Source organism: Eumetopias jubatus, unplaced genomic scaffold, assembly GCF_037043125.1.
Source record: "Eumetopias jubatus isolate StellerSeaLion01/CBP00866 unplaced genomic scaffold, mEumJub1_p1.0 scaffold_15, whole genome shotgun sequence".
Classification (NCBI taxonomy): Eukaryota; Metazoa; Chordata; class Mammalia; order Carnivora; family Otariidae; genus Eumetopias; species Eumetopias jubatus.
This window is the reverse complement of record NW_028274821.1, coordinates 56,583,882-56,606,976: the sequence shown is the minus strand read 5'-3', so window position 1 is coordinate 56,606,976 and position 23,095 is coordinate 56,583,882. Positions and strand designations below refer to the sequence as shown.

The 23,095-nt window shown below is 38.6% G+C and overlaps 1 protein-coding gene across 1 annotated transcript in view; it reads left to right on the top strand.

Moving 5' to 3' along the window:
• RIGI (RNA sensor RIG-I) overlaps nucleotides 1-23,095 on the top strand; it is a 37,465-nt gene that overhangs the window by 4,710 nt on the left and 9,660 nt on the right. The window contains exons 2-14 of the mRNA XM_028115147.2: nucleotides 894-1,028; nucleotides 5,708-5,889; nucleotides 6,870-7,017; nucleotides 8,050-8,172; nucleotides 9,640-9,738; nucleotides 10,139-10,292; nucleotides 10,846-11,104; nucleotides 12,814-12,976; nucleotides 14,450-14,569; nucleotides 17,644-17,801; nucleotides 19,026-19,161; nucleotides 20,160-20,308; nucleotides 22,495-22,585. Of these exons, the coding sequence (XP_027970948.1) occupies nucleotides 894-1,028; nucleotides 5,708-5,889; nucleotides 6,870-7,017; nucleotides 8,050-8,172; nucleotides 9,640-9,738; nucleotides 10,139-10,292; nucleotides 10,846-11,104; nucleotides 12,814-12,976; nucleotides 14,450-14,569; nucleotides 17,644-17,801; nucleotides 19,026-19,161; nucleotides 20,160-20,308; nucleotides 22,495-22,585 (1,917 nt within the window). The remainder of the gene's footprint in view (nucleotides 1-893; nucleotides 1,029-5,707; nucleotides 5,890-6,869; nucleotides 7,018-8,049; nucleotides 8,173-9,639; nucleotides 9,739-10,138; nucleotides 10,293-10,845; nucleotides 11,105-12,813; nucleotides 12,977-14,449; nucleotides 14,570-17,643; nucleotides 17,802-19,025; nucleotides 19,162-20,159; nucleotides 20,309-22,494; nucleotides 22,586-23,095) is intronic.

The window sequence follows — 23,095 nt, the reverse complement described above, 5'->3', positions numbered from 1 at the left end:
ACAGAGACCGTGGCAGAGAAGGAAGCTATCCCTTCCTTTCTTCATTCATTCAGTATACCTTTGTCGAGTGTCTATTTTGTGCTAGAAGGTCCTCTTCTAATCTCTGAGGATACAACGGTTAACCAGACAACTGGCTTATTCCTTGGAATTTACATTCCACTGACAATAAGGGGGGAAAAGGGAACACTATCAAATGTCAGGTCATGTGTAGGCAACCATTTGATCATCACCGCCCCAGACATGGAGATAGTGTACAAAGTCGTGTGACCACCAACAGTTTGGTGGATAGCATTCTGCTCCCTGGCCTCATGTTCTGTTTAACTCCTCTTGCTTTTTCTTTTCTCCCATATTTCGTACTGTCTAAGCAAAAACCTGGAAAGAGGACCACGAAAGCATCTTTTTTATTTCTAACTCTGCTTTCTGAGTCTGGTGTAATTAAGGATGCCATGGAGTAGTCCTATCCTCACACTTGTGTAGTCCTGCAATTAATTCAGACTTTTGAAGAAGGGAGTATCCAGATGTTGGAGGAAGGCTTTGTTCCTCCACCTAATTCAGTGTTACGGTGGTTTCTCCTTTGTTATGGGGATACTTTTTCACACATCATTAAGAGACTCCCTTTTTAAAGGATTGCTGTGGAGTATGTTCCCAGACTCCACACCAAACTAGGAGAAGTTTCTAGAGAGGATGGGAGGTGGGAGGGAAGGTCGGTTGATGAAGAATGGGCATCATCTGCCTGAATAAAGAATTTGCTGCTTTCTTGCAGTTCCTTCCATTGCTGGGATTTGTTACAGTCGCCATCCCCGTTTGAGAAAATCTGACAACCCTTTTCAGGTTTTTCTTCCAGTGATTAGTGGTTGTGCAGTTTGATGAGCCACTCTTGCTTCTGTTTGTAGATGAGGTACAGCATATACAGGCTGAGAAAAACAACAAGGGCACAATGGAGGCTGCCTCACTTTTTCTTAAGTTCCTATTGGAGCTCCAGGAAGAAGGCTGGTTCCGTGGCTTTTTGGATGCCCTTGTTCATGCAGGTTAGTTCATTCTTCTTACTCATGAATCAGAGGATGTTATTTGACTGTTTCAGAATGCTGTAAAAGTGAAATGCTATTAATTTTGAGCTATCCTCATGTGTCTCATGTCTCTTAATTGGATGCAACGTAAAGATTATTTTCAGTCACATAATATAATTGCCTACCTGAAATAGCCAAAGGAATCTGCAGAGAGATTATTGGGAGAGTTTAACAAGTTCATTGGATATAAGATTAGTATACAAAAATTAGTTGCATTTCTGCACCATACCCAAAAATAAACTCAGAATGGATTAAAAAACTTTAAGACCAGAAGCCATAAAGTTCCTAGAAGAAAACATAGGCAGTAATACCTTTGACATCAGTCATAGAAACATTTTTCTAGATTTATCTCCTTTGGCAAGGGAAATAAAACCAAAATTAAACTATTGGAACTACACCAAATAAAAAGCTTTTGCCCAGCAAAGGAAACCATCAATAAAACAAACAACCTGCTGAATGGGAGAAAATATTTGCAAATGACATATCCAGTAAGGGGTTAATATCCAAAATACATAAAGAACTTCTGCAATTCAACACCAAAAAATCAAACGATCTGGTTAAAAAATGGGCAGAAGACATGAACAGACATTTCTCCTAAGAAGACATACAGATGGCCAACAGACACACAGAAAGATGCTCAACGTCACTAATCATCAGGAAAATGCAAATCAGAACCACAATGAGATACTGAGATATCACAGTGATATAACACCTCACACCTGTCAGAATGGCCAACACGAACTAATACGTGTTGGTGAGGATGTGGAGAAAAAAGAAGGCTCGTGCACTGTTGGTGGAAATGCAAACTGCTACAGCCACTGTGGAAAACAGTATGGAGGTTCCCCAAATATTAAAAATAGAATTACCATATGATCCACTATTGGGTATTTACCCAAAGAGAACGAAAATACTAATTCAACGGGATGCAGGCGCCTCTATGTTTATTGCAATATTATTTACAATAGCCAAGATATGGAAGCAACCCCAATGTCCATCCATAAATGAATGAATAAAGAGGTGGTATACATACAATGGAATACTACTCAGCTGTAAAAAAAGAACGAAATCTTGCCATTTGCAACAACATGGATGGCTCTAGGGGGTATAATGCTAAGTGAAATAAATCAGTCAGAGAAAGATAAAGACCATTATGATTTCACTTATATGGGGAATTTAAGAAACAAAGTGAACAAAATAAAAAAGAGACAAATTAAAAATAGACTCCTAGATATAGGGAACAAACTGGTGGTTGCCAGAAGGGAAGTAGGTAGGGAGGTGGGTGAAACAGATAAAGGGAATCAAGAGTACGTTTATCAAAATAAGCACTGAGCAATGTATGGAATTGTTCAAGCATTATGTTGCACGCCTGAAACTAATACAACACTGTATGTTAATTATACTGTAATAAAAATAAAGCACAAAAACTAGCTGCATTTCTAGCCACTGGAAGTAAATAGAAAATGTAGTCCAAAAGGAATACCACTTAGAATAGTTACAAAAGTTGTAATATATTTAGGAAAAATGTAGCAAACAATGTGTAAAGTCCAAATGGAGAAAATGATAAAATGTTATTGAAAGATATTAAAGAAGTCCTATCTAAGTGGAGATAGATACCCACACACAGGGAAAGACTTGATGCCATAAAAATCTGCTCTTTCAACACTGATTTCTGTATTCAATACAATTTTAATAATCCTACATGCTTTTTCATGTGCTTGACAAATTTCTAAATGATTTTAAAATGTAAGTGGAAGAATTATGATCCAAGAATAGTCAGGACATTCCTAAAGAAGAAGACTTAAGTAGGCTGGGGTTTCCCCCTCTAAATAGCAAAATCTATGCTAGGCATTGAGACAGCATAACGTTGGTTCTGGCATCGACCAACTGACCAATGAAATAGAATGGAGAGCCTTCAATTAAACTCATATATTTATGAAAACCTGATATATTTGAGATCACTGGGAAAGGAGGATCATTAGGAACAGAGGGGCTTTTAATAAATTGCAGTGGGCCATTATAAACAGGATAATGTTAAAAACCAAACAAACCCTGAATTACATATCCATGTAAAATAAATTTGTTTTCCTTAGCTCATTCCATTCACACATACGCACAAAATCAATTCATAAGAATTAAAGACTTAATTCTAAAAGGCAAAATTTTAACAATTTTAGAAAAGAATATAGAATAATATCTTATGACCTTGGCGTATGGCAGGGTTTCTGAAACAAACATTAAAGCATTATCCATAAAAGACAAATTGATATATTTGATGACATTAAAATTAAAAACATCTGTTTGTCAAACACAAAGTGAAAAAAACAAGGCACAAACTGGGAGAGGATCTTTGCAAAATATGTAATCACCAAAAAGATTAATATCTATAATATATTAAAAAGGCTTTAAAATCTTTTCAAAAAAGAAAACATCTACAGGGCAAAAGTGTGAACTGACGTTATAAAGAATAGGGAGTAAGAAAGGTTGATAAACATATGAAAAGATTCTCAGCCCAAATGGCAATTAGGGGATTGTGAATTAGGAACTCAATGAGATAGCATTTTATTAACTACTAGATAGCAAAACTTAGGAAGTCCAACAATGCTAAGGCTTGAAGAGGATATTTAATCATGGGAAATCTTAAGTGTCACTATACAGAGTGTGAATCAATACAATTATTTTGAAAAACAATTTGGCATCATCTAATATAGTTTAACTCTCTTGTATCCCCCTGTCCAACAGTTTCACTCTTTTTTTTATTATGTTAATCACCATACAGTACATCATTAGTTTTTGATGTAGTGTTCCATGATTCATTGTTTGTGCATAACACCCAGTGCTCCACGCAGAACGTGCCCTCCTCAATACCCATCACCAGGCTAACCCATCCCTCCACCCCCTCCCCTCTAGAACCCTCAGTTTGTTTCTCAGAGTCCATAGTCTCTCATGGTTCGTCTCCCCCTCCGATTCCCCCCCTTCGTTCTTCCCCTCCTGCTACCTTCTTTTTTTTTTTTTTTTTAACATATAATGTATTATTTGTTTCAGAGCCACAGGTCTGTGATTCATCAGTCTTGCACAATTCACAGCGCTCACCATAGCACATACCCTCCCCAATGTCTATCACCCAGCCACCCCATTGTTCCCACCCCCCACCACTCCAGCAACCCTCAGTTTCCAACAGTTTCACTCTTAAGCATGTGCCCTAGAAAAACTCTTGCACATATATTGCAGCGTACACATACAAGAATGTTCATAGAATAATTGTCATAACAAAAGCAAGCAACCAACCAAACAAAACTGGAAGCGACCCAGTGTCCTTCAAAAAGAAAATGGATGATAAAATTCTGTAATAGTCACATGATGGGTCCACTGTACTGCAGTGAAAATGTATGAACGCAGCTACAGATGGCAACACAGCTGAAGCTTTGAAATGTAATATTAAACTTTCTAAAAAGCAGAGAAAATTACATTCAGTAGGATGTAATTATGAAGTTCCAAACAAGCCAAACTAAACATGTATTTTTTTAAAGCCTTTATTATTTTTAAAAAATGTTTAGATGCTTTGTTTATTTGAAAGAGGGAGAGTGCACATATGCACATAAACAGGGGGAAGGGGCAGGGGCAGAGGGAGAAGCAGGCTCCCCACTGAGCAGGGAGCCCCATGTGGGACTCAATCCCAGGACCCCGGGATCATGACCTGAGCAGAAGGCAGATGCTTTCTAAGATGGTAGTCTCTTTAAAGGGAGGTGAAAAGGTGGGGGTAAAGAAGGCACACTCCCACAAAAGTATTGGGAAATTGTAGTTAAGTTGGGTAGTGGCTTCCCATGTGTTCATTTTTTTTTTTTAAGATTTTATTTATTTATTTGACAGAGAGATAGCAAGAGCAGGAACACAAGCAGGGGCAGTGGGAAAGGGAGAAGCAGGCTCCCCGCCGAGCAGGGAGCCCGATGTGGGGCTCCATCCCAGGACCCTGGGATCATGACCTGAGCCGAAGGCAGACGCTTAACGACTGAGCTACCCAGGCGCTCCCATGTGTTCATTTTGTTGTTAGGCTCTTTATAGCCAAATGAGAAGAATGTGGGCTGTATAGTCAGACAAATCTGGTGATTTTATTTGAGAAACTTAGATTGAAGCATTCTTGAATTATTATAGTTGGAAATAATTTTTTTTCTCCTCATATTTCCCATTATACTTAATATTCTTTTCTGGGAGTAATGTAGAAGTTTAATTTCCTAAGGGGCAGAAATTAAGACTTACATTTCCTTTTACCCACTTTGCTACTTTGCACTGGGAAGATAATAATTTCATGATGATTTGACTCACTGGAAGATAAGTCAGAGGTTCTAGGTGAAGTCCATGGGGCACTTGGAAGGAAAGTTTTATACTAAGACCAAATGTAAGACTTCACATTATCCTAAGCGCTTTTTCCTAAGAGATGATAAACTTTGTTAGAGGACCTAAAATGTTGGGTGCCTATAATAAATATTGAGTTTTCTTTTTGAAAGATCATTAATTACTGAGGTGATTTACAGATATCTTCTGAGTTCTCTTACTATACGTTCAAACATGATTCCTATGATAACAATCTTAAAATATCTTTTAGTTGGTTTCATAAAAGCCCCCGTTTTCTTCTTTCTTTCCAGGTTATTCTGGACTTTATGAAGCCATTGAAACTTGGGATTTCCAAAAAATTGAAAGTCTAGAGGAATATAGAGTGCTTTTAAAGCGTTTACAACCAGAATTTAAAACCACGGTTAATCCAAAAGATATCCTTCCTAAAATATCTGAATGTTTAATTAGTCAGGAATGTGAAGAAATTATACAGGTAATTTAATTAATTTATTTAGCAAAATTAAGTATAATTAATTTAATATAAAATGCTAAATTGGGGGGAGGTAATTTGAACATGGGAAATGTCTTCTATTTTCTCCACTGATTTAGACCTGAGAAAGATCATTGAAATCCACAAAAGTCCTTAAATCTAAGGCATAATTACCTAGAATAGTATTTTTAGTTGTGAATTGAGTAATTTTTAATGTCACGAGTTTTTTTCAGGTTTGCCCTATTTTCAGTTAAAATTATTGTTACTTTTGTGAATAATGTTTTATGCAAATTTTAAGTTGAACACTTTAGCAAATAAAAAGAACAAAAGCTATAGACTCTCATGGTTGAGCATTCAGGCTCTGCACACAAATTTTGTTAGAATCCTAGTTCAGCCATTTACTAGTAGTATGATCTTAGGCAGGTTAGTTTCTCTAAACCTGTTTCTTCATGTAAAATGGAAATAATAATAGTACCTTATTAACATGATATTTTTAGAGGGATTAAATGAGATAATATATGTAAAGTGGTTACATATGCCTGGCACATAATAACAAGTGCTCAATAATTTTTAGTTATGATGAATAATAAAAACCACATAGGTCCCATTATCCTGAATATTTTTGTTAATATTTTGTTAATATTTTGTTACATTCTTCCAAATATCTCTCCATGCCAATATATCCATATTATGAATGGTTGTCAAATGGATTGTTTCCTAATATTGCTGAGGATGATACATATAAGGTCTCAGAGGATGTGAAAACACCTGGCTTGACATAGCAATGCCATGTGTAAAGACAAAGGAAAGGGTGTCTTAAAAGACAGTGTTGGATGGGGCAAAAATGGTCATGAATAAGACCCATTGAACCATAGTATACAATTATTTTAAATCAGTGCTTGAATTGATATTTCTTCAATAAAAACTCATAAAAGGAAGACTTTTAAAATGATTGATTGATCAACTGCAGTTGTCTTGCTTAGGTTTGTTCCAACAAGGGGCTGATGGCAGGTGCGGAGAAAATGGTTGAATGCCTTCTCAGATCAGACAAGGAAAACTGGCCCAAAACTTTGAAACTTGCTTTGGAGATAGACGAGAACAAGTTCAGTCAACTGTGGATTGTGGACAAAGGTAGGATATTCCAGGGAAGAGCTCTGAAATGTTGGGAGGGTCTGAAAACATGTTCTACCTTTCTCATAGTTCTACTTAGGGCCTCTTTCATTCCTACCTGTCCTTCACTCACTGTTAGAGACATTTTGCCCTTCAGAGACCCATGGCCCCATCTCTAGTGAGAGGGCAGTATGAAACTGAGTTCTGGGAAGCAAGTGGCTACTTGCCTACAGAAGTAATTCGGTTGTGTGTAACCCCTAAAATGGACCAGGGCAAACTGTTCTCATCCAGAATTAGCCCATCTGGTCCAAAGGATTTGGGGAAGGCAGAATCTGAGCTCACTCTCTGGGTTTGGATTATCAGAGAAATAGCTTTAAAATTCTAGAGTGAAAGGTTCAAACTCCAGGACTTGCCCCCTTTTCAGAGTAGAATCATAATAGACATAGCCTACTTCTCTTGCCTGAACCATCGGGAACTAAGCCAGAGCAGGATTGAAAAAGGAATATCTGTGCCATCATGTGATTTCCTGAAGCTAACCTCTGCTCAGAGCATTGTTTTAAAGTCTGAGTTTGGTAAACTAACTGCATGGTCTTCACTTGTCCTAGGCTTCTTTACATCACAAGTTGTTCTAGAAAATGTCTATATAAATACCCATCTGATTTCCTGGGTTAAGTCAGGAATGGAAGCCATAAATGTCTGCTAAGTGGTGCTTCTCTTCTTTACTGAGTGTGAGAATCACCTGGGGATTTTGTTAAAATGCAGATTCTGACTTAGTAGGGACACAGCCTGCATTTCTAACAAGCTCTGGAAGTTGCTGGCCCATGTGCCACACTTGAATAATAAAGTCCTAAATGACATTGAAGTTCAGACTCCAAATTGAGACATCACACTCAAAAAGATTCTTTTCATTGTTTTAGAAGGTGAAGGGAGTGGTTGTGAGAAATCTTAATGGAGTTGAAAATTTTAGGATTATGACCTCTTTGTAGGACTTGTGCTGTTGAGACAATCATCAGATTAGATCAAGATTCTAAGATGTTTTTTGGTCTCATACAGATGCAAAAAATGCTGAACCGAAAGTTCTTGAGGATGATGAAATAGAAACTTCTGACATACAGATTTTCTATAAGGAAGAACCAGAATGCCAGAATCTTAGTCAGAACTCATCTCCACCTTCAGGTACCCAGCACTGTTCTTTTCCATAATGGTATTCTTTGGGTATTTTGTGTGGGGACATGGCCTGCAGTGCCTGAAGTCATAGTGTTATGAAAGGGTTTTAAAGGAAATGTAAGAAAAGGTCATTTATCTTTTTTAAAGAAAAGATAATTTATATTAAAATAGATACTTTTTCTATAATTAAAACATATTATTCTCTCTCTTCCAAAGCTATCATCATCAGCCTCTTTTATTTTCTTTTGTCACTAAGAACATATGTGCATGTCTACATTGAAAATGCACATAGGGTCCTCCCAGAAACTTAGTGTCTATGAAATCTAAAATCAGCTCTGCTCTCTAAAGAAACACTAATATTTATGAGTCACTTGCTCACTTTCCTTTTACTATCCCAGGGCTGCAGTGTAAGTTGATGAAGTTTGTGCACTGCACAAATGTACCCAGCTGAGTTTGAGTGAGGACCGAGATCCTGCCTGTGCTATTTGCCAAACAGTGGGCTGTATCCTTCCAGAGGGTCTCCTTTTTCTAATTTCACACAAAGGCACTGTATAACTTAGTTATAAGGCCCACCTTGTCTTTCTAGAAGCATGTTTTCATGAGGGGACCAGAAAGTTTCATAATGAGCCACAGTAAAAAGTTTTTTACAAAAGAACATCAGGGAAGACATTCTGATTAATACTGGGTAGTGTGCGAAGAAAGGTGTGATTTGGGGATAACACCACAAGAAGATTTACAGATTACTTCTGCGACCAAATGATACAAGTTTTCTTGTCATTTCAGAGTAAAATTACTGAATGTAAATTGCTTTAAACTTTTCTGACATGTAAGGGACTTTAGTGAGCTCACTTAACCTTTTAGAGATGTTCCTGTTCTTTAAAATAGTTTGGAGTCAATAGATGACTTCTAAGGTCTTTTCTAGCAGTAACATTCTATATGCTTATCTGTTGTGGAAAAACAGCCTCTGGTTATTTTTTGAAACTTCTGGTCCTATTGAGAGAAGATACCATGGGAGAGCCTGCAGAATTATAAAGCATGGTTGCTCTTCAATAAGAGATTGTTCTGGGAATTCATTGTTTATAGTTTGTTGCTTCTCAGAGATCTAGGAGGGATTTGTTGTTTTGTTCCATATAGCATTTCCTTTTAACCAGTGGCCATCTGTCTTGCCCTGAATTAGGCCATCCTTGCTTTAGTTTCTCCTTACTAAACTTCCAAGGTTATTTAAGAAAGAAATCTTTGTGGCTTTTTCAAAGGATTCTTGCCATTGGGACTTTGTCACTGAGGGAGAATTTTGTTCTTCACATCAGTGCTGAGGCTGGAATGGTTAACAAGAGTCAAGGATTCTAAATTTTCTTAAATGAGGCCCTTTTTTTTGCTAAAGTCAGAATTCCTGTCTACTTGATGACAGATAGCTCTTTTCTTGATTCCTCAGAGCTGTAACTACTTGGTAATTTTGTTCCTTTTGTATTACATAAGCCTCTCCTACTTGCACCCCACTGAAGCCAAGAAATTACCAACTAGAGCTGGCTTTCCCTGCTAAGGAAGGAAAAAACACAATAATATGTGCTCCTACTGGTAAGTTGATTGTCACTACTTACATGGTTTGTTTCTGTGTTTGTTTCCTTTTTTTTCTTGTATTGAACACTGGGACAAAATGGGCAAGTTTCCATTTTTTCCTTGTTCCATATATCTTTTGAGAAAACTTTCCCATTAATATAGTCTCCAGGTATTTTAAGGAACCTGAGGAGGGAAAGAAAAATGCCCTGTTTTATCTTGCTTTATGCCTTGACTATTTTATTTGCATGTTACCTAGGAAGTAACTTGATATTTTTCTGTCCTGGTATAAATTCTGTCGACATTCCTAGTTTATTAGTTGGTGCAGTGGTTTTAGGGGAGCCAAAAATAATTACCTTTCTATAGAAATATTTTAGTATAATATCAATTACATGTTTTCTTTTTCTTTGTATGTTAAAAGGTTGTGGAAAAACCCTTGTTTCCCTTCTTATATGTGAACATCATCTTAAAAAATTTCCACAAGGACAAAAGGGGAAAGTTGTCTTTTTTGCTAATCAACTCCCAGTGTATGAACAGCAGAAATCCGTGTTCTCCAAATATTTTGAAAAACTTGGGTAGGTATAACAGTTGGTTCCATTTCTTTTTCTCTAGCTTCATGTAACTGGTGTGTATTCAGCTTAGCTTAATTTTGGAAAGCTAGGATTCAAAAATTTATAATAGATATAGCTTTTATATAATCTAGATGTAATTAATTTTTCATGGATGCAAGTCTGTTTTGTTAGGTATGCTTGAAATACTAAACTCCTTTGGTTAGCTCTTGCAGAGTAAGTAAATGACTTGAGATCAATTTTACATTTAAATGACACATTTAACTTTTTAATGATTTATAACTTCTTTAATATTACTCTTTCCTTTAAGTACTATTTTCTTTCTTAAGACTTGAAGGAATTAACATACTCTGCTAGCAGTTATAGCTGGCTTGCAGTTATTGACCATTTACTATGTGTATGGTGCTAAGCACTTGTCTCCCATATATTCCTTTTGGAGTTAGGGAGACCTTAACCAGTTAAGAGTTAAGTTCTCAGTTGCTCTGACCTAGTGTTTCATGTCTTTATGGTTCCTCATTCACATCATGGTTGGTAATAGGGAATTTCTGTCATTTCCCAGGTACAAAGTTGCAGGTGTTTCTGGAGCAACATCTGAGAATATCTTAGTGGAACAGATTGTTGAGAACAATGACATCATCATTTTCACTCCACAGATTCTTGTGAATAACCTTAGAAATGGGACTCTTCCATCACTCTCTGTCTTTACTTTGATGATATTTGATGAATGTCACAACACCAGTAAACACCATCCTTACAATATGATCATGTTTAATTATCTAGATCAGAAACTTGGAGGATCTTCAGACCTACTGCCTCAGGTATCTCCAGAGTCAGGTGGATTCCTCAGAAGAGCTATAACCTTCTTAAATCCTATTTACTTACTCTACTGACCACACTGAGGATGTTCTTTTCCGGTCCTAAGTCCATATTGTATAGGTTCATTGATTAATTTTTATTTGTTCATTCACTTATTCACTTAACAAATATGCATTAGGTGCCCCCCTGTGTTATCCACTGTGCTAGGCACTGGGGATACAAATATAAAAAGACATAAACCTCAAACAGTTGAAGTTTCATGGGGAGCCAGACATGTAAGAATTATGTCATAATATATGGTGATGGCACACTATGGAGACGGGTACAAGGCGTAGTCAGAACAGAAGTGAAAACTCGTAAGTGTGCTGTGAAAGTAAGCCAAAACCCAACAGAAGTTAGGTAAAAACTAACAAGAATGTACAAGGTAGATAACTGGGTGGTTTTCAGGGACCGCTACTGTGTGTCCAGAGGCACAGAGGTATGAGAGAACATGGTGTGCCCGAGAGTCCTGAAGGTCTTCCATAGCATTTGAGTGTAGAATGTGAAGTGGTAAATAGCAGTAGGTGAGGCAGAGTGGGATAGAGGGAATGGTCGATAGAACAAGATGCTAGGAGAGACCAGAGGGTATGGGATAAGTAGGCAGGAATTTGCATTAGTAGAGGAGAGCAGATGGGACACCAGTTTTGGTGTCATCAGAGGTGAGGGTGTGAGAAGAGTCAAGACAGAGAGTAGTTCTTAGATGGGGACAGGAAAGGTAGGGAATCCCTGGCATTTAATCTCTCTCTTCTCTTATGTGCAGGAGAGGAAGATAGATTATTTGCTGAGAATAATCAAGATAGGAATGGGGGATGGAGCTCAAGATACATGGAGAGAATTTGAAATGAGAGAACTAAGGAATATATAGAAGAATTTCTTGGTTACATTAAGGATCCAGATGAGGTTGGAAACCATGAATTTATGGTATACCAATATCACAGTACCTAAAGTTCTCTAGCCCTACTAACTACCTGTTTAGGAAGCATAGGTTAGAAGAAATGCAGTATGGTACCCATAGACAAAATTCAGTAGCAGTCACATTTCTTACAGCTTCTTCTTCTAGAAAAAAAATTGGTGGTTGATTAGATTCCTTGCTAATGAGTCAATTATTCAGTTTACTGAATGGCTATTCAAGTAAGACATAAATTATTAGGTGACCATTAAGCTAATTTTTTTTTTTTACAAATGTTATCTTACTGAATTCACACACCTACCATTTTAAATAGCTATTGTTTCCCAACTTTAAAGAGAGCTGAAGATACTTGTCCAAGAATCCACAGCCAGTGTGACATGGTTGCATTTAGAATGGAGTTGTGTCTGATTTGGTCCCTTTCCTTTTAGTATGTTGCTCTGCACATCATGGGGGACACAAGGGTAGAGAAGAAAGAAGTCCTGCCTTGAAAGGGTTTTTGCTCTTGGTTTCTTTGCTAATTCGTGTTCATTTGATAAGTTGTGACTCCTGCATCTATTCATTGCTTTGCCTAATGGGGACATTTCCATTTGCAATGTCATAGAGAATATCAGGGAAAAAAATTAGTTTTCTTACTCTTTAATTAGTAAAACAAACAAACAAACAAACAAACACCCCTACTTTAGCAGGAAAGGGTTGCATGGGGAATTGTGGAAATGGCATGCTGTTTTCCAGATGTCTGACAATTTGGAATGCTCCTCACAGGTCATTGGGCTGACTGCCTCGGTTGGCATTGGGGATGCCAAAAACACAATGGAAGCCATGGAATATATCTGCAAACTGTGTGCTTCTCTTGACACATCAGTGATAGCAACAGTCAAAGACAACTTGGAGGAATTGGAAGAAATTGTTTATAAGCCCCAGAAGTGTAAGTGGAATCCAGTAAACAAGCCCTTTAGAATTTCGTTACCTTCTGCTTTTCCTAGTTCAGAGACATTTGGGTGAATACTGAATTTTTACCTTTTCTGTTTAGTAGAAAATATTTAACCCCAAACTTGGGAAGTAATTACATTTCATGCCTCTTTCCTCAATCAAACCCTGTCCTCAGGCAATGGGTGAACCTCAAGAGTGTGGACTGTTGAAAGCAAACATTCTTAATCTTCAGTTCAATAAAGTTCTTTTTTTGTTTTTGATAAAGTTCTTATAAGGATACTAACAATGAGAGAGACGTGATGAGAAAATCAAAGCATGTAAATGGCCAAGAGCTGGGCTCAGTCCTTTCCTGAGTTGCATGCCTGAGGAGGATACTGTGTGATCATTCATTATTCGAATAATGTATCTGATGATACAGGTTGAAATGAAATTAATCTGAGTTCATATTTTTCCTCAGCAGATCAGAATATGATTTTTTAAAAAGATTGACCAGGAAATGTTTACTAAATTCCAATGCTATACTAACCCAGCAAGAGACAGCAGAAGAGGAGACATATATGCCTTCATCCTTGCTCTGGGGATAGTGTATGACTGTATAATGCATAGCAAACACACATTAAATAGCCAGGGAGAGGCAGTTCAGTTCCTTCCTGGGAGTTGCCTGTAAGGAGTTTAGGGAAGGTACCCAATCTAAACTTTAGTATCAAGTACAAACTTCTTTGGAATCCAGTCCCCTCTGCCCTCTGTACCTCATCGCCCCCTCCTATAAGTCTAATCGTGCTGCATTCCTCTGGGCTCCTCAAGTGCATCTTTGCTTCCTCCATTCCTCTCCCCCTAGTTACCCCCAGCATTTCCTCCTTTGGAAGAATTAGAGATTTTCTTCCTTGTGCCCCGTGACACCTGGCACATACTTACGTTATGGCACTTTACTATGGTTATTTGGCTGATGTACCTTTCTCTCCCCTGAGAACACAGACCTCTCTGGAGCACAGACTGTGTTCTTTTCAACTGTTTATCACCAGAACGTGCCACGTGGTAGACAGTTATTAAGTTTCTGCAGAAACAATGCAATAATGAATTTTAGGAACAGTGTGAGTACTTCTGGGGGTTGGGTGGGAAAGGAGAAAATCAAAGAAGAGAGGGTTAAAAAGTGTTGTACTTGCAGAGATAAGATGGATACCAGTCTTGTCAGAGTAGAGGCTCCATGCTGAGTCACAGGAAAACCAGAATGAGAAGTTGGATTAGAACCAGACCGTGAAACCCAGAGATGTTAGAATCTGTGCATTAAGCACTCGGGAGCTCTTGCAAGGTTTTTGAGCATTTGATACATCATCTAGACTACCAGCCTGTGAGCTTGGGGCCTCAGGTCTTGCAGAAGTAACAGAGGCAGAGAAAGGTGTGCAGATGCCTGCTTTGAACTATGATGTGTTCTTCCTGAAAAATACTCACTTTGTTTTGATGGCTTTAGTTTTCAGGAAAGTGGAATCACGGACTACTGACAGATTTAAATGCATCATATCACAGCTGATGAGGGAGACAGAGAGTCTGGCAAAGAATATCTTTGACGAACTCGGTACCGTAACTCTGGGTGAGATAAATCTCATTTTGTATTCTCTCCATTTAGGAATAACCATATATTGTTCACTAGTGTCTTTTTGCATTCTCTGCAGTTCAGACAGGGTCAAGACCGTATCAAGAAGTTAACCTTCCTGATTATAGGTTATTCAGGAAACCTGTAAGTCCTCCTTTAGTCTCTTTTCCTTTTTTTTTTTTCTTTTTAAATTCAAAGTAAATCTCTGGACATACATACCTGAACAATACCATATTTAAATCAGTTCATGGCTTTCAAATTAGCTTTCTAATTTGAAAAGTTCTAAGTTCTAACTTCCCCGTTTATATGAATGAAACCACCATTTCCCTGATGGCTCAGATTGAAACGGGCAGTGATCTTCGATTCTTTCTTCTTTTGAGACTCTCTCATGAAGTTTCCAAGTTCTGTTCTCTCTTTTGTTCTTTCATTCATTCACCAGATACTCATTGTGCCAGCTAATGGAAAGGACAAGGTTAAAGACATAGTCCCAACCTCAGGGAACTCACAGTCAATAATGAGAATCAGATGTGAGTAGCTTCCACACAGCAGGGCAGAGGTACGGCCTGGATGCCTTGAGAGCACGTGGGAACTTTGGCCTGGAATGAGCTGCAGGGAAGCTTCCTGGGGTGGGGTGGTGCCTGAGGCAGTCTTGAAGTCAGCCAAGCTAAGGAGAGACAACCATGGTGAGTTGAAAAGGCATCAGGCATTGACGGAAGAAAAGGTTTTAGGAATTGCAAGCATTTCGTGGTATTCCCAATGCATGAGTAGTAGAGAGGAGTGACGCTAGAGAGGCAGGGCCCAGACCAGGAAGGGCTTTGTCCTAAAAGCAGGGGGAAGCATCTGAAGATTTTAAACTGATTCGCGATGTGATAAGGTTACTAGTGAACAAAGAGGGCCAGAGGCAGTCAAGACAGGCTGATGGAGGGAGGAGGCTCGTGCTGAGCGCTGCAAACAGGAAGTGTTCAGATTTCATGGCCAGCAGGCTTTGGGTGGAAGTGAGGGTGACTTGCACCAGCTTCTGGCTTGCACACTTGTTGATTTACCAGTGGGGAGTGCTGGTTCCTGAACTAGGAGCAGCTTTGGAGATGTTGAATTTGTGAATTCACCTTTCCTCACGCTTATTTTGCTTTTTCTCTTCTCCTCTTCTTTCACAGCTTGATTTAGGACTTAGGCTGACTGCTGTCTGGCTGGTTTGCCCACCCCCACTCACTTTTCCATTTGGCCCCCTGTTACCTGGTTGGTCTTTCTGAAATACCAGTTTTATCATGTCAGTATCCTGCTTGAATCTGCCTTACAAGCAAAGCTCTCTAAGCCTCTAACCTGCCAGTCTGGGCCCTACCTGCACAATCTGGTTCTACTTTTCTTTCCAGTTTTACCTTCCACTCCTTCCCTACTCGAATCCTTTGATTTAGGGTTCCTTGAACATGTTCATTCACTTGTCAACCACTTGGTGCTCGGCAGTGTGCTAGCTGATGGGGCAATAGCATGGACCCTGAGATACAGCTCCTGCCCTTGCGGCATTTCCAGAACAACAATAAAGCCAAAGTTAGATAAGGAATAATAAAACAACGGGATAAGGGTACGTGGGTGGTGGTGATCCGGTGTGTTTCAGGCAGAGGGAACACCATGTGCAAAGGCCAGGAAAGCAGAGAGGGTATGAGGACTTCCATTAGTCCTGTCAAATGCAGGAAGCAGAGCAGCTGGAGATGAGAATCAGAAGCTAGATCACAGAGGATCCTGAGAGCTGGGTAGGATTTTGGCTAGAGGAATCCACTGAAGGCGTTTAAGTGGTGGGGTAGCAAAGTATTTCATCTGCAATTTTGGAAACTCTCTCTCTAGTGGCTGAGTGGGCAGTGGATTGGAGGGACCAAGGCAAGAAGTAGGGAGACCAGTTAGGAGGCCGTCATATTTTCCAGGAACATTATAATGTAGTCTGAACTAGGGAGGTAGCAGAAGGGTGGAGAGACATGAATTTCTACCTTCTTATTCCTCCCACTTCTAATTCCCTACCTCCACCTTTTCCCCAGTCTACATCCTGTCAGCTGTTCATTTCCAGATTGCTTAGCTCATTTTTATACCTACTCACATTCAAGAAATACTTGTTAATTCATCTGGTTTACTGCTGACCACCTTGTTTGTAGTTGGAGCTGGAAAAGAAGCATGTCAATGCTACTTGTCTGAATAGCCTCCTTTGTTCCTCCAGCTAAACATGAATGGGTGAGAGGAGCAATTTAACCCAGAAATATAGCTCTTGCCTGTGAGTTTTACTAAACTGTGCTCTTCCCAGGGAACCCTGGAGATCTGAGCTGCTTGAGAATAGGCTTATTCTGTCTTCTGCATCCTTTTACTGCCAGCACCCTGCACACAGCCTGGACCACAGCTGATGCTCAATTTTTGGACCGAGCAACTGAGGCGTAGCTTAGAAGATGCACACAAACAGAAGCATCCACGACGAGCATCTTTTGAGTGCCTGTTTTTTGCTCGGCCCTGCAAATGGTGCTGTGGAGATCAGACAGCTTAAGTTCGTAGCAAGGTAGAAGAGAGTGTGTTGAGTTCTCTCTCTCTTGCTTTTAAATATCTTCCTGATGAAGCTCATGAGACCTATTATTTTTATTCACTGCTTTATTGTTAGAGGCAAAGTTAGATATTTTCATGTCCATCATTTTGCCTCTGGGCTGCTTTGGCCGTCAGCTCACAGAGCTGGCAAAGCCTTCAGTATCAGACACTCCTGGATCCGCATTCCTGCACTCCCCCCACATGCTAGCTCTGTCACTTTGGGTAAATTACTTTGCTTTTCTGAGCTTTGGTTTCCTCACCTGTAAAATATAACATCCACCTCAGAGGTCTGTGAAAATGAAATGAATTTGAGTGTAAGACACTTTGATTCTTGGTGCAAAGTATTCAGTAAGGAATCACGTGCCGACACAGATTCACTACTGCTGCAAACCGACTGTTTTAGGAGGAATACTCTGCTTACAGAGAGTAAGAAAGAAAATTTGAGGGTGAGGCATGCTTAGAACTTTAAATGACTGATCTATAGCACAATGAAAAACTTTTTTTTCTCCCCCCAGAAAGTGTATCTCAAATTCAAAATAGGAATTTTGGAACACAGAAATATGAACAATGGATCGTTTCTGTTCAGAAAGCATGCATGGTGTTTCTGTTGCCCGACAAAGATGAAGAGAGCAGGATTTGTAAAGCCCTGTATTTGTACACTTCCCATTTGCGGGTATGTGGCTTCTTTGCAGCGACATATTTTAGTTGTAGTACCTGTTGGGAGCTTTGCTCTGGGAGCCAAGAGAACATCAACTTTTCACCTTGTTCCAGGAGCTCACTTAGGAACTTTCCGAGGGGTTCCTATGAAGCAAACTTTAAAGTTATCCCATTCAGCATCTTCTCTGTCAGCTTACTGAAACGTCATAGTAGCAGCCACAGGATAGAAACAGATGCTGGTGTTCTATATCATGTGCCTCTAGCATTCCCATGATTGACACAATCAGAAAAATTTGGGGGATGATGAACATGATTGTAGATATGTGATTGGTGACAGTCATCTTGAAAATTCAGTAAGTGACTTCTGTTGCCTTATCTTGAAGCATGTGTTTTCTTACCTTTGGCAAAGCCACACACTCAGAAACCTAGGGTCTTTGGTTGTTTTCTGATTAACCAAGAAGTTAAGAAACAACAACCATCACCTCCGCTTATCATGCTGTTGAAAGTATTTAAAAATGCACTCAGTCAGCATGGATTTATAGAATTTTAATGAACTTAGGGCGCCTGGGTAGCTCAGTTGGTTAAGCGACTGCCTTCGGCTAAGGTCATGATCCTGGAGTCCCAAGATGGAGTCCCAGGATCGAGTCCCGCGTTGGGTTTCCTGCTCAGCGGGGAGTCTGCTTCTCCCTCTGACCTTCTTCCCTCTCATGCTCTCCATCTCTCATTCTCTCTTTCTCAAATAAATAAATAAAATCTTTAAAAAAAAGAATTTTAATGAACTTAGTTGCATATTTGGGGTAGGTGGTCAGTGCCATCATTCTGAACAGGTGCCACTGCAATTCACTGATGGCTCTGGATGTATGAGGAGATTAAGTCGAATGTCTGAATCACGAGGCAAGTTGATGCGGATGTTGATTTGCTTTTGTTTTTTGCTTTTTAATCTTTGACATGCATTTTTCTTGTAATTTTCTCTTTCTCTTCTGAGGTGTAATTCTAGACTCCAAAATGATCCTAATTAATTAATGATTCTAGCTAATTAAGATTTTTTAAATAGTATTTAGTTCAAAGGTTTTATTGCAGTACCATTAGAAACCACTCATCTTAAAAAACTAAGTTGGGATAGATTTAAGAAGAGCTTATTTTAAAAATTAATTCCATGCTATGTACAGCTAGTTGAATTTCAGTACAGCAGGTGCATTAGACCTTGGAAACACTGAAACTCAGTTTTCATTCTAAACAGAAATATAATGATGCCCTCATTATCAATGAGCATGCACGGATGAAAGATGCTCTGGATTACTTGAAAGACTTCTTCACTGATGTCCGAGCTGCAGGATTTGATGAGATTGAGCAGCATCTCACTCAGAGATTCGAAGGTGGGTGGTGTTTCTAGAGGAAGAAGCCACTGGAGCCCTGGTGACTCCAGTGGCAGGAGACTCATATTATATTTAGTGTACGGTGATGCTCAGGGAGTTGTCATGGGCTTAAGAAGATAATTATAGACAGCAGGACTATTAAGCTTCAGTGAAATCTGGTACTTATGGAAAAAATATGCTATTTACACTATTTCTTATTTTGAAAAAGGAAAAACAAGATTTGCAAAGGATACATCCCATAGAAATTATAATAGGTAGTGGCATTTTTTTTTAATCTATAAGAGACTTTTTAAAGTTCAGTTAGCCAACATATAGTACATCATTAGTTTTTGATTCATTAGTTGCGTATAACACCCAGTGCTCATCAGATCATGTGCCCTCCTTAATGCCCATCACTCAGTTACCCTGCCCCCCTCCTCGCCCCCCTGTATCCCTTCTGCAACCCTCAGTTTGTTTCCCGAAGTCCGGAGTCTCTCATGGTTGAGAGCTAGTGGCATTTTTTTTGGTTCAACTTTTAGTAATTTTCCCATGCTTTAAAGGTATAAAAAAAGTGTTTTAATGATTTAGAGAGATTATAATTTATATATACTATATATAAATTTATATATAGAAGAAAACCAAGTTGGCCCATAATCCTACTGCTCTTGTATCAAGAAGTATATAGGAAGATTTGAAATAAAAAGTAAGTCCTTCTACCTCTCTCAAAATTCTTTTCCCAAAGGTAATTACTGCTAATAAATTGATTTGGCCTATATCAAAGTATTTAGTATACATAAATGTAGCCCAGTGGTGTGCTGCTATGCATTGAGCACCCAACTGTTTGGGGAAAAATAAGTATGCATTTATTGCTGCATTTAATGTATGCATTAAAGCAGTGGTTATTACTCTTGGAATTCTGGTCAAAGATTGAGAGATTAACTGAAGTATAGCTAAAGGTCACAGTGTGTTCTAAATTTGTAGAATTTATAAGCCATTTATAGAATGTTCCTCTTTTGCAGAAAGGCTGGAGGAACTGGAAAGTGTTTCCATGGATCCCAGCAATGAGAACCCTAAACTCCAAGATCTCTCCTTCATCTTGCAAGAGGAGTACCACTTAAACCCAGAGAGTAGAACCATCCTCTTTGTGAAAACCAGAGCACTTGTGGATGTAAGCTTCTTCCTTCTTGTGGATACCAAATCGACCCAGTACCATTTTACTGAAAAGACTGCCCTTTCCTCACTGCTCTGCAGTCAGGCACCAACCCAAATATGTGTGGGTCTATTTCTAGGCTGTTTATTCTGTTCTGATTATCTCTTGGTTTATCTTTATACAAATACTTCACTGTTTTCATCACTCTGGTTTATAGCAAGTCTTTGTACCTGTAGAACAAGGACTTCATACTTTTAAAATTTTTTTGTCAATTGAAAAAAATTTTAGCCATTCTCTGAGCAAGTAATGGTATCTCCCTAGGGTTTGAAAATTCATTTTACTATATTTGCATTTCAGCTAGTGCAGTTGAGCATTTTTCATAAACTTAGTAGCCATCCATATATCTTCTTTGGTGAAGTGTCCGTTCACATCTTTTGCCCATTTTAAAATAGGATTTGATTGAGTTGTTTACCATGTTATTGTTGAGTGTTTAAAAAGTTTTTTATATAGTCTGACAAAAGTCCTCTGTCCGAAATGTGACTTGTAAATATTTTCTTCTGGTTTTTTAATTCTCTGAACAGTATCTTTTACTGATTAAAAATTTTAACTTTTCATAAAGTCTATTTTAACAATTTTTTCTTTTGGGGGATTGTGCTTTTGGTATTGTATATAAGAACCCTTTGCTTACCCAAGATCACCAAGATTTTCTTTGTTATCTTCTCGAAGTTTTATAGTTCTGCAATTTATAATTAGGTCTACAATCCATTTTGAGTTACGAATTAAGATGCTTTTTTTTCTTTTTGTATGTGGATATCCAGTTGCTGCAGGACTATATGTTGAAAAGAATGTCCTTTCTCCATTGAATTGCCTTTGTAACTTTTTGAAAAATCAGTTGGCTCTATTTATGGAGGTCTATTTCTGGATTCTCTCTTCTGTTCTATTCATCTCTATCCATCCACCCTTTCACCCTTCCCATACTGTCTTGATTAGCTTTATGGTGTGAGTCCTCTAACTTTTTTCCTTTTTTCAAAATTATTTTAGCTATCCTCCTTTGCCTTTCCATTTATATTTTAGAATCAGCTCACTCACATATATGAAAAATTCTGCTGGGATTTTGTTTGGGATTGCATTGAATCAATAGATAAAACTGGGGAAAAGTGACATCTTAACAATATGGAGTCTTCCAATCCATGACCATAGTATATCTCTCTCTTTTCATTTACATAGTTTCTGTATAAGTTACCTATTGCTGATAACAAATTACCTCAAAACTTAGTGGCTGGAAACAACAAACTCTTCTCTTGCAATATCTCTGGATCAGGAATCTGGAAACAACTTAGCTGGATGTTTCTGACTCAGGATCTCTCCCCAGGCTCTAGTCATCTCGGACTCTACTTGAAAGGTTTAACTTCCAACCATACCTCCCTGGCTATTTGCAGGCCTCAGAAGATGTGCTTCTGAGCTCACTCATGTGGGCCTCTTCACAGGGCTGCCTCAGAGCATGGCAGCCGGCCTCCTCTAGAGTGAGTGATCCAAGAGAGATTGAGAGAGTATGCCTAATATAGAGGTCAAAGTCATTTCGTAACTTCGACTTGGAAGTGAGCATGTCTTCCATTTTTTATTCATTAGAAGCAGGTCACACTTGAAGGGAGGGGATTACACAGGGATCTGAAGACCAGCAGGTGGAGATTACTGGGAGCCAACCGAGAGGCCACCTAACAATCTTTGGTTTCTTTTATCACTGTTTTGTCGTTTTGGCGTACAGATTCTGCACATATTTTATTAGGCTTATACCTAAGTGTCAATTTTTTAATGCTATTATAAATTGTACTTGCAGTTGCTTGTTGCTGGTGAATAGAAATACAATTGATTTCTGTATATTGATCTTATGTCCTGAGATCTTGCTAAAACTCACTTATTAGTTCTATACACTCACTATTCCGAACGTTGCTTTTTTCATTTAAATAATGTCTTAGAGATTAAATTGTATCAGATCACAAAGATCTGAACCATTATAGTTAATTATTGCATAGAATTCAATTCCAAAAAGCTTTTATTCTCAGGTTTGTCAGTCAGACAACTCACTGAACTGTTTACTAACTTAAAGTTTTTTTTTCTTCTTGCAATATATCAGCATTGAATTAATAGTTACACAAATGTGTTCTACAGATAGTGTCCAACTGATAATTGCTTTTGACTTTCAGGCTTTGAAGAAATGGATTGAAGAAAGTTCTGAACTCAGCTTTCTAAAACCTGGCATATTGACTGGACGTGGCAAAACAAGTCACAACACAGGTACTATATATAGTGAATTAGAGTTAGGATACTGTATCTATAAGAATATTTATAATATATTCAAACTCTTTTTTAATGCTTGTGTCAGTCAGGCTCAACTAGAGAAGTAAAACCAGTAAGAGATTATACACACATACATATATACCTATATGTTGTTTATGTGTGTGTGTACACAAACACACACAAACTCATAGGGATTTGGGAATTAGCATGCACAACTGGACTGGCAAAGTGAATCTGAAATCCATAGGGCAGGTGGTCAGGAGCAGGCCTGAACCTCACAGGCATGAGCTGTTTGGAGTCTCTGAGCTCGGGGACTAATGCCTAAGCCTTCTTTCAGAGGGTCAATTGATTATGTCAGGTCACCTGAGGATGAAATCCCTTTTGTAACTTAAATGTTTAGTGATTAGGAACTTCAATTACATCTGCGAATTCCCTTCACAGAAGCACCTAGATCAATAACTGGGTACTGTAGTTCAGCCTAGCCACATTGACACATCCGAAAGCCAT